General features: G+C 36.9%; 2 protein-coding genes and 1 non-coding gene across 3 annotated transcripts; 1 reads left to right on the top strand and 2 right to left on the bottom strand.

The window, feature by feature from the left end:
- Window positions 1-296: 296 nt before the first annotated feature.
- Window positions 297-403, bottom strand: LOC136231416 (small nucleolar RNA R71). The gene has a single exon (XR_010689804.1). It is a non-coding gene; the product is annotated as a small nucleolar RNA R71 (small nucleolar RNA).
- A 1,935-nt stretch (window positions 404-2,338) lies between these two features.
- On the top strand, window positions 2,339-5,668 carry LOC136229998 (mitochondrial outer membrane protein porin 2). The gene is made up of 6 exons (XM_066018898.1): window positions 2,339-2,540; window positions 2,643-2,710; window positions 4,311-4,421; window positions 4,511-4,597; window positions 4,778-4,986; window positions 5,085-5,668. The coding sequence occupies exons 1-6, from the start codon at window positions 2,492-2,494 to the stop codon at window positions 5,389-5,391; spliced, it is 831 nt and encodes a 276-aa protein (XP_065874970.1). The 5' UTR covers window positions 2,339-2,491; the 3' UTR covers window positions 5,392-5,668.
- A 1,372-nt stretch (window positions 5,669-7,040) lies between these two features.
- On the bottom strand, window positions 7,041-8,435 carry LOC136231323 (probable carboxylesterase 12). Its single transcript, XM_066020668.1, has one exon. The coding sequence runs from the start codon at window positions 8,179-8,181 to the stop codon at window positions 7,237-7,239; it is 945 nt and encodes a 314-aa protein (XP_065876740.1). The 5' UTR covers window positions 8,182-8,435; the 3' UTR covers window positions 7,041-7,236.
- Between the last annotated feature and the right edge of the window lie 2,876 nt (window positions 8,436-11,311).

Genomic DNA, 11,311 nt, shown 5'->3' with positions numbered 1-11,311 from the left:
ATGCACACCAATTTGAAATTAAACCAGCTTTGCTAAATATGTTACAAAATAGTGTGACGTTTTATGGATTACCTAACGAAAACCCTAACGCCCATTTGACCAACTTTCTTAAAATTTGTGAGACCTTTAAAATTACGGACGTTTCTACTGAAGCAGTCAACTTCGCCTATTTCCTTTCACTTTGAAGGACATGGCTAAAGTTTGGTTGAATTCTATGCCGGCCGGAACATTCCAAACTTGGAACCAATTAGCCCAAGCATTTTTATTCAAATATTTTCCCCTAGCCAAAACAGCAAAAATTATAAAAAGAACTTACATCATTTACACAACATGAAAATGAAACCCTGTATGAAGCATGGGAACGTTTCAAAGAACTTCAACGTTTATGTCCACACCACCATTTGCCCGATGAACTTTTAATGCAAACTTTCTATAATGGAATAAATCCCACAACAAGAGGTTCACTAGATGCTATGTTGGGAGGGTTATTTATGAAGAAGACATCTGCTGAAGCAAAAGAACTTTTAGAGGAAATGACAATTAACAGTAGCATGTGGCATGCCGAACGCGCACATACACCAGTTACTCCAAAACCATCGTCGTCGACTTCTTCATCTATTAAAGGTATAGTTAATCTTGACCCTATTGCGATGTTACAAGCCCAATTTTCTGGGAGGGTCCCCATTGGTATTAACCACATCTCGGGTCACTTCCATGACCACATCATTGACACTAATCCCGAATGACATTAATTTATTAAGTGGATTACTATACCCAGCCCCATTTTCCCACCTCCAGTCCCGATAAAAGACGTTACCGCCCCTTAGTCAAAAAATGAAATCCCTAAACTCTCTCAAACTCTCTCGAACGCATTTCTTTCCGAAATCAAAGATTACACGTTTCATGGCAAACAATCCGTTATCACCGGGAAGAGACGAGAATGACCAAGCCGCTGAAGTCGAGGTATTTTTCCGATCCAACATACAATGATTTCTGTTAAATTTTTTGAAAAAATTTGGAATTCTGATGTCGGGCGTGTGAGCATTACGGCCCACCACATGGTGGGGCATTTGAACATTTACATAGGGTTCAGGGACTCATCGTACCATTTATTACTGGATACCTAGATGTTGTAGCATATGGTAACTGTGGATTTTGTGTTTTAGCCGACGCCATCATAAATAATTAGGAGGAGTGGAAGCTGATGAAAGTGCTTATAGAAAATGAGGTGCGGGCACATCGTGATCTGTATGCACCAGTGTTCTGAAACGGAGTAGAGGCTGCCCTCATGCGTATTAGATGGGCAGGAGCGGGGTGTGGTCAGTCCCATTGGATGGTGAGTCTGGATGACTTATATGCTGCTACATGTGTGTTGAATGCAGTGATATTCCTTTTTACTATGCCACAGTTAGGATGTTGTACTATACTGCCTATGCGTTCGGTCGATGGAAGACCACCGAAGCGAGAGATTGTCATTTGTCACTTGGGGAGTTATGAACACTACATACATCTTTATTTAAGACCTGGATTTCCAGTGCCTCCCATTGCCATCCAATGGCATACATTTCGTGATCCGAGTGTTCGTCACTTGGACAATATATATGCTGAAAGGAGAGCGGCTTGGACTAGATTACATTGACTGATGTATATTAGTTTATGTGTTTTTATTAATAATATTTATTCATGAACTGATATTATTTTTACTGATTTTAGTTAAAATTATATGGTATTTATAGGTTTTAAGTAAAATTATGTAGTTTGAACAGGTAACATGTATTTACGGGTTTAATGAGATAACAGACTATTTTTTTTTTTTGCATTTTCGACACGCGGGCGTGTGGTTATCACGCCTCACCGTGTGGTCGGACGTGATAGCCACACGCCTCACCTTGTGGTCGGGCACATGGCTATCATGCCCGACCACAGGCGTACGGCTATCACGCCCGACCACACGGTGAGGCGTGATAGCCACACGCCCGAGTATCGGAAAGGAAAAAAAATAGCATTTTTCCACCCAAAACCTATGAAAGGGTATTTTCGTCCTTTCACGGGGCTAGGGGTGGGAATTTGAGGCTGGATATAACAACACCCATTATTAATCGGGGTTATTACCTTACGGGGTATCCTAATTTGTTTTACTTTTGGTGAGGTGAAGGAGTCTGGTTCAAGCCAACCGAGCTTGGGTCAGCACAGCGTACATACCTGACTAAATGTGCGAGTTGCAGATGATATGGCCCACAATCAATCAGATCCAACGGTCGTGAATCTTTCTATCCTCACAGAAGAAGGTATAGTTCTACATCATCAGATCATCGAAACTCTTCTTTTCCAAAATTTTTATTGTGCCGTATACCTGCACACCACTTAAATAAAAATTCAAAATCAGAAAAAGAAAAAGGGAGTAATAACACAGAAAAACGAACTCCAATTTTCATCCCCTCAGTTTCTCTCTCTCGCTCTCTCTAGAGATCGATCTCCTCGCTCTGCGACCATGAGCAAGGGGCCAGCACTTTTCTCCGAAATTGGCAAGAAAGCCAAAGGTGATTTTTCTCTCTTTTTTTTCACGATGCTATCTATATTATGCTTCTATCGAAAATTTCATTTCTAAGATGTATGCCTCTGTTTCACTTGTGTTTCTGTAGATCTGTTGACGAAGGACTATTGCTCCGATCAGAAATTTAGCGTTTACACTTGCAGCGATGCCGGAGTGGTACGTTACATGTCATTTCCTAGGGATACTGCCGTTATTCTATATGTACAGTGTGGTTAATTGAAGTTCTAAAAATGATGTTTCTGATCGTTATAATTACTTGTTCCAAATCGTGCTGCGAATAGATTGACATAAGCTTCGTAATGGCTTAGAGTGTTAGTGTTGCCATTGATTTGAAATCTGAGATTGTCTGCTTGTATACATTAACCGATAGTTAAATGTTTGACGACAACTCATTTCTGCCACGGTATATCGTCGTTCTGTTTGAATGGTCAGGTTTGCAGTTCTATGATTAATTCTTGAGATTCTTAGGGGTCGAATCAGTTTAGGTAAACTAGATAGTAGAATTCAGTAGTTTTGGTTGATAAATGTGCATAGCAGGTGTCGAGCCGTCTTGCGTGTCTTTATGTAAAATTTTCCATCATTTCTTCCTAGTTTGTAAGCTCCTTTGCCTTTTAGGAGTTTAAATAATAATGAATGGCTTTAATTAAGAATTCAAAGTGCTCTTCCAATAAGAAAATAAAAATGGAATATGACTATTGTGATTTCGTTCCTCATTCTTCTGTAATTCATACTTTTTGAGTTGCATCCTATTCCTAAGCGAAGATATGTTATGTTTCAGTCATTTTGAATAATGTGTTTATGAATTTCTCTTCAGAGAAATTAAGTATTCTTATTCTCAGTTTTAGTATTTCATCTTGTGACAAGTGTGAATAAATTGGCTGGTCTTATGTTTATCTTTTCAGTGTCTACTGTTCATAATGTTATAGGATTACGTACTTTGAGCATGAGAATGCATAAAATTCTACTTGAGGCTGGTCTTATTTAATTCAGGAGTCAAGTCTTGAAGGTTTTAGTACTGACAGTTTAGAAGATCATCTACTTTTAGCAAATATTGTAAAGAATGAGAAAATTTTGAGAAAGGCTTTTGCGTTTTTTGGAGCTTTATATATATATATATATGTGTGTGTGTGCAAGCACTCGCACATATGTGTCTTGTACTGTCTCACAAGCTACAAAGAGGATGTTTGACTGCCTGCAAGTCGTACTTGGATGGCAACTTTTAATAGAACTATAAAGGTCGTGCCCTGTTTTTTGACAAAATGATTTGAGTGTCATAAAACAAGCTTAGTTTTCATGAATAACCAAACTTCTCAGCTGGATCCTTTTGTTGAGAAGGAATGACAATGAGAGGTAGTCCAAAGAGGAGGTGGCAGTACTATAAGGCTTGCAATCAGGCAACTGTTGATTGCCGATGCTGGGACTCTTGTAGGGGTTATATGATTAATATTGGTTCTTGTACTTCCATTGCGGCTGAGCTTTTGGTCTAGGTATTTGTCTCAGAACTCCCTCCCCCCAACCAAAGCTAAATTTCAGGCTTTAGTGCTGATAAGGAAATTATTGGCTGTGGTCCCCTGTGAAATTATACGAGTCATCTCAGTTGTGCATGCATCTTTTCCTAATTGTCAAAATGCTCAGTGAATAATCTATGTATTGCATTTTACTTTGGCCTTCACAAAGCTGCACCCTAGGCCAACCTTCAGCTTTATCAGGCAGATGGGCTATATGAGAAAATTTGATTGTGTTTGCACTGGTTTAGGGCCTGACATCTACAGCTATAAAAAATGGGGGGCTATCAACTGGGGATGTTGCAGCACTATACAAGTACAGGAATGCTTTATTTGATGTCAAAGTTGATACACAATCCAATGTAGGTTACCTCTTTCCTTTGTTTAGAATGTTTGTTTGAAAATTCTCTTGTTGGGCTAAGTTTCTTAGTTTCACACTTTGGATTTGCAGATATCAGCCAAGGTCACATTCAGTGAGATCCTTCCCTCCACTAAGGCGATTGCATCATTCAAGATACCTAACTATGAGTCTGGCCAGGTAGGACATGTTCCTTGAGCTAGCATTTTTAATCAAGCAAATACAGGTTTGGTATTTCTAAATGTGATTATTATACAACCACTTGAGAGATTCCCTTTGGTTCAAACTGCTAGAGTTGCATTTTCATATTGGCAGTTTGAATTTTTTACAATTTGTTTGTTTGTTTTTTTTTTTTTTCAGTTGGAGGTTCAATATTTCCATGACCATGCAACCTTCACCACAGCCCTTGCTTTGAATAAAGCTCCTGCAGTCGATCTTTCAGCCACCATTGGTACCCCAACAATTGCTTTTGGTGCAGAAGCAGGTTATGACACCACTTCTGGCAAATTTACAAAGTACACTGCTGGCATTAGTGTGTCAAAACCAGATTCCTACGCCTCAATACTTTTGTAAGTATAACACAGCATTTCCAGTTAAGAAGTTAAATTTGCAAGATGCAATACTTGAAATATGTATTCGCATGTAGTACTTAATGATATTCTCACAGTGGTGACAAGGGAGATAGTATCAAAGCAGCTTATGTGCATCACTTGGATCAGACAAAGAAGAGCGCAGCTGTTGCTGAGATTTCTAGAAAATTTTCCACAAATGAGAATACATTTACAGTTGGAGGGTCTTATGCTGTCGATTACATGACAGTTGTGAAAGCAAAGCTCAATAACCACGGGAAGCTTGGAGCACTTTTACAGCATGAGGTCATACCAAAGTCCTTGGTGACAGTCTCTGGTGAGTTTGACACCAAGGCGTTGGACAAACATCCGAAGTTTGGCTTTGCATTTGCTCTTAAGCCATGATAAATTTCTGCTACTTGTTGAAGCCCTGTTTGAACTGGAGTCATTTATTTTTTTGTCCCTGGATGACACTTGAAAGGGAGTGTCAATAACTGATCCACAGAACTTTATAGGATTGTGATAACTGTGGATGGATTGAATTAATTGTTAGGCGTTACCAAGGTCTTTTAGTGTTCCCCATTTTCTTCATTTCTCATTACTAGGGTCTGGAGGCACGTTCATAATTGCAGATCTCCCAGAATTATAAATTTTTTTTATTGATGATTGATCGTCTTTGTTATCCCTGTTTATTGTTATTTTTTGAATAACTGAGGCTGTTAATTAGGCCATACTCATGATTATTGCGAACTTGTATGGTGGTAGATAAGTTATGGTGCTAACTGCTAATCCTCGTCCAAAGGAGAGTAACTCCATTCCAAACGAGTAGTGTCACAATGATGTTATTTCGGCGTATATAACTACGACTTCTACTTTAAAAAAACAACTATGACTTCTTATCTTGTAAGATAAGGTATACTTTTTTATTATTATTGTTTTCTAGCTATACTTATTATTATTGTTTTCTAGCTATACTTATTTATTTTCTTTTGAAAGGGACTTCTTTTATTTTCTCTGGAGCACATCATAAATGATCTCTTATCTTGTGAGTAGGGCTGTAGCTTTCGTCTATTAGAAAATTGACGAGTTCGAGTTCATGAATTGTTTATGAGTTTATTTACGAAATTTGCTTGCGAGTATGAATAACTTATTAATTATATTTATTTGAAATTGCTTTAATACAAAATTATGTAACTTTGAAACCTATCAACTAAATTTTATATATAAAACTGTGTTGTTTTATATTTTCCTTTTTTTTTTTTTTGCAGAAATACTATTTAAAAGAAAATTGAATTAGACTTGCTGAGCTTGTTCATGCATCTATAGCCAAGCTTGCTCGTGATCTTTCGAATCGAGTTTTGTCGTGCTTAAACTTGATTCATCTATAGATTGAGCTTGAACACGATTCAGCTAGGTTGATTTACAATCCTAATTATGAGAACCATGGAACTCAAAGGTCAATTCTTTAATGTCAGCACGTATTTTTAAGAGTTGTAGGGTGCACTTTCTTAACTTTCAAACCAAAGCCCAACTGCCATTGCCGACCAAATTGACTTCCATTGTAGTTGGCCAAAAACATTGTAGTTGGGCAAAAAGTAAAAGAAGGGATTGTCTATGTGGAATTTTGGACGGGGAGTTTTGCTTGAATTTGAAGATCAGATTGTAAATTTGTGATAAACAAGAGTTCACATGAGTTTAATGACCAAATGAGTTTTAATTATTGGTGATGTAGAAATTAAAATTAAAATTAAATATTTTAATTTATCAAAATAAATCATTTTTTATTTAATAATTATTTTTTAAATAATGTTATCAAACTAAAAACTAATAAAACAAACAACTCCAAATGTAATCCCATACAAGTTACGAAATTATTGCTGAATTCCAATAACTTAAGTTTTTTTTTTGTTTTTTTCCCTTTCTTTTGGAGAAATTTATTGCTTTTTTATCAGTAAGGAAGGGACTGAACTAAAAACAGAAACATTATGAAAAAACAAATAAATCCTTCCTAGTAGCAATGGTGCAGGCTGATTAAAGTAAAACATATAAAAAAATGGACAAATGCAACTAAGACACATATCAAAATTCTCTCAAAACATTTGAATTTGTTGATCCTTATTACACATTAAAAGAACACACAGGCATCTATGTTGTACGAACAAGGAAATCCACATCGGTGAATACATTAACGGACTCGAAACAGAGAATTGCTATAAAAAGAGTATCGGTGCAACAATAGATTAGGATGGATCAATTTGCTTGATTGAGGAATTCAACAATCTTTTTCAACATTTCAACAGCATTATCACAAGAAGGTTTGGTGAGATGAAAAACATGTTCTTCCTCTTTAGCCTCCATAATCTCCACACATCCATCCCATCCACTTTCTTTCACTTTCTCATAATAATCCCAACCTCTATTCTTCAACATATCTTTTTCAGCAACAATAACTAGAAGTTTCCTACACCCCAACTTACTCAAATTTGAATCAAAAGCTGGATTTATCACTGGATCATCTAACCCACTTACGCTTGGATATGCAAAAAGCCACAAAGAATCAATCATTGATTTCACTTCCAAATTCTTATCCTCATCTCCAATAGGATCTTTACCCCAAAAATAAGGATGTATAAGAACAATCCCTAACAAATTAATCCCACCCAATTTCTCTTGACCAAATCTCATAGCAATAAAGTGAGCTATGTTAGCACCAGCACTATCACCTGCAAGAAAAACATGATCAAGATCAGCATAGAGATTTAGCCACTCTTCAGGGCCATCTCCTTTGGAATGAGAAGCAACCCATTTGAGGGCTGTCAATGAATCATCATATGCAGCAGGAAGTGGGTGTTCAGGGGCTCTTCTGTAGTCAACGGAGACAACTGCAACATTAGCCTCTGAAACTAGTTTGTTGAGGTAGTTATGATATGTAGGAGAGAAGGCAGTTTCAATGCAAAATGCACCGCCATGGAAGTAAACAAGAAGGGGGAGTTTTTGATTTGGGGGTGTGGATTTTGGAAGATAAAGTCTTGAAGATAGATTTGATTGAGGACAATAGACAACGTCTTTGGATTGGACATGGGTTTCAGGATCATCAAGAGATGGGGGAACAATTGTGGTGCCCAGGAGTCTATCGACATGCCCATCTTCATAGACCTTGAGGAGTGGAGAGAGGTCAAGCACCAGTTTAGACATGGTTGAATGTATCGAAGGAAAATCAGGAAAGATCTGAAATTATAGCTAAAGGAGAAGACACATGGTACCACTAAAAAAAGGACAAAAGTACAAGAAATTTTAATGTAGACCCGGACCATTATTTTTTTTTTTGAAGAAGACCCGGACCATTATTAGTTCCTCCATTCAAATGATATACATCATGACGTGGTATTATATGAGTGGTCGAAACCGATATAATCCTGATTCATTGTTGAATTTTTTTTAAAAATACATAGCCAAATATGAAAGAGATGGAAATGGACGAGCATTTTGGGAGTATGTCCAAATTTGTTCACACTTCCAATAATGAGCAATTTTGGGGACTCGATTTGGAATTTAAAAAGCAATAATTATAAAATTTGTCCAATACATCTTATCAAACTAGATACTTTCATCCGAAATACTACTATTTTGTTCAAACCACCAACTTAAAGTTATTATACAAAGGAACTATAACATCCTCTCAACGTGGTAACACTTGCGAACAATTGCTGCAATTTTCGACGGATTTTTGCATCAAATTCAATGGCAAAGGTCGGAAAGAAGTACGTTTCAATCTCCTTATATCTAATAACATGAAATCGTGTGATTTTTGGGACTTGTTAGGGTTTGCGGGTTTATGGTATAGTTTTTCGTATGATTTAAAACCATATTTGGGGTTAGAGTTATGTTTAATAGCATGTTTATGCATTGAAAACTTATTTGGGATGTATCTGCATGATTGAATGTGTTAAAAATCCTCTTATTTTAGCAACTCGATAGTTTCGTAGTCATGAAAAACCTTCCGTAGTGGAAGCAACTGCGGAGGAAATTCATATCAGTCAGTTGAATTTCCTTCACATTTACTTTCACCGTAGAAGGTTGTTCATGACTATCAAAGCAATTGAATGGAGGAGTACCTTCATAGTCTCATACACTGCAAAGGGATTGCAGGAACTACGAAGACTTTATCATCCGTTTCGCAGTTGCTTCAACTACGAAATATTTTAAACTTGTTTGTTTTTGCAGTTTGGTTAACTACGTAGTAGTTTTGTTTTTCTTGTTTCCCTTACACTAAATGACAAAAAATTTTTTTTGTTATAATGTGAAGGTTTCAACCAAGGATTCTTCTATGAAGGATTCCAAGAAGAGAAATAGAGGAGTACCTCTGGATTGTAGTATGAAAGGAATTTAAAGGATTCAAGTATCCATTTTGCTTGAATAGAAAGACATCAATCACAGTGAGGTATGACTTGGAGGTAATGAAGGAAGTGAAGAGTAAATTGTCAAAAAATCAGATGAAAATGTTTAAGATGAGTTCTTTTAGACATTTTGTGGATATGGAACTGTGTACATTATCTACTCCCATATGCCATGGTGTAATAACTAGAGAGATTACTCTGACCGAACCGAAACATAGAGAGACGTGGTTCAACGTTAAATGAGTTGAACTCAAATTTGGAGATTGGGAGTTCAGACTTATCAACAGGTTGAGATTTTGTGATATGAAACCAATTTTGCAAAGGATGAGTAATTCAAAGAAGAAGAATGGATTGAGAGATTTGTACTTCAAAGGAAGTCGGAGCTTAATGCACAAACAAATATATGAAGTTTTTGAGAACATAAATTGTCACATTGAAGAAGACTATGATGCAGTATTCATGGTGATGTTGTATGTTATACATCACATCTTCTTCATTATGGATCCATCTCATTCGGTCGATAACAATATCATCGACCTCACTGACTTCCCTAAGCTGTTTGATGAGTTTCCATGGGGAGTAATTTGCTTGGGAGGAGACATATAGGACCATGGGAAGGGCTATAACTGGTTCTTCGAGAAAGAAAAGTTTGAAAATTTCATTAAAGGAAAGATCGTTATCGCTGTTCCATATCAACTAATTGGGTTAACACATACATTCTAGGTATGATTCGTATGGTTGAATTTAGATTTGTATCAACATGGTTTAATTGATTTAAACTTTTGTACAAGTTTAGATACTTGAAGTATGGAAGGTGCCATATAAATTCTATGTCAAAAGAGCAAGTGACGTCCTCCTACGCCTGAGTAGATGGACAACGCCAAAAAAACGGATATTCAAAGAAGAAGCAAAAGTGTTCAATGTAAGTAAATAAGATGTTTTGTGTATATGCGCACCTTTAATATGTGTTTTGTTCAGTTTATGCTTTTGTTTTGCAATTTGATCTTTGGATATTTTGTAGTCGTCTAAAGCTCTAGAATCTCAAATAGTTATGAAGGACGACAAAAAACGTGTGTGGTCTAAGAGACTCCATGACTATATCAACAGTCGTGGAGTAGATCTACAAAGTTTATTTGAGATTTATGAGACCATGGAAGAAGAAGAAGTAGATGAAGATGGAGGAGGAAGAGGAGGAGGAGAGGAAGAACAAGAAAAGAAGGATAAAAGGAAGAACGAGAATAGGAGGAAGAAGAAGGAAGAATGAGAAGAGGAGGAAGAAGAAGGAGAAGATTATGCTTCTCATATACTGAGGGAAAAGAGGAAGATAGAAGGTATACAAACAGAGCTAAAAAAAGATAAGAGGTCAAATCTATTGTTGCATCTACTAAAGCTGAAGTCGGAGATTAAAGCAGAGGTCATTCTAGACGTTATGGTAAAATTGCTCATGTCTACATTTTGCATCTTATCCTTTTTTTTCAGATAAAAAAAATGTCGTTTTGGTCTGAGTTTGGACAAAAAGAAAGTGTAACCCTCTATTTACTAGGAATGCAATCAACACTCCACATATGAAGATAGATGAGTAGGCAGAGGTGAAACGACCCCTTCCCTTAACCACCTTATACTAGGGTCCGGGTTTCCCAACTCACCCAAAGGACCTTCCACACACAAACTGACAAGTGTCCCACTTTTTCCAAATCATCAAATAAAAAGAAATCCAATAATCATATATCAAAAAAACGTTAATGAGTTCCTCCTTCCTATTTGTTTGATGCAGCTAAAAACAATTGCAGGGCCGCCTGTCATCACCGTTATTATCTCTCCACCATCGGCTCCGCTCCTCAGTGGAGGGAAAAAATTTTATTACCAGAAGTGCTTGCAAAACTTCCCCAACAGCAAAAAAAAAAAAAATCTCAGAACTGCTAAAACTC

This window comes from Euphorbia lathyris, chromosome 5 (genome assembly GCF_963576675.1).
Source record: "Euphorbia lathyris chromosome 5, ddEupLath1.1, whole genome shotgun sequence".
Taxonomy (NCBI): Eukaryota; Viridiplantae; Streptophyta; class Magnoliopsida; order Malpighiales; family Euphorbiaceae; genus Euphorbia; species Euphorbia lathyris.
This window is presented reverse-complemented; position numbering and strand designations above follow the sequence as displayed.

Bases quoted from the DNA above. Each gene is read 5' to 3' on its own strand.
- LOC136229998 (XM_066018898.1), top strand. From the start codon at position 2,492: ATGAGCAAGGGGCCAGCACTTTTCTCCGAAATTGGCAAGAAAGCCAAA. The intron at 2,541-2,642 runs GTGATTTTTCTC...GTGTTTCTGTAG, and splicing joins AATTGGCAAGAAAGCCAAAG to ATCTGTTGACGAAGGACTAT. The intron at 4,422-4,510 runs GTAGGTTACCTC...TTGGATTTGCAG, and splicing joins AAGTTGATACACAATCCAAT to ATATCAGCCAAGGTCACATT.
- LOC136231323 (XM_066020668.1), bottom strand. From the start codon at position 8,181: ATGTCTAAACTGGTGCTTGACCTCTCTCCACTCCTCAAGGTCTATGAA.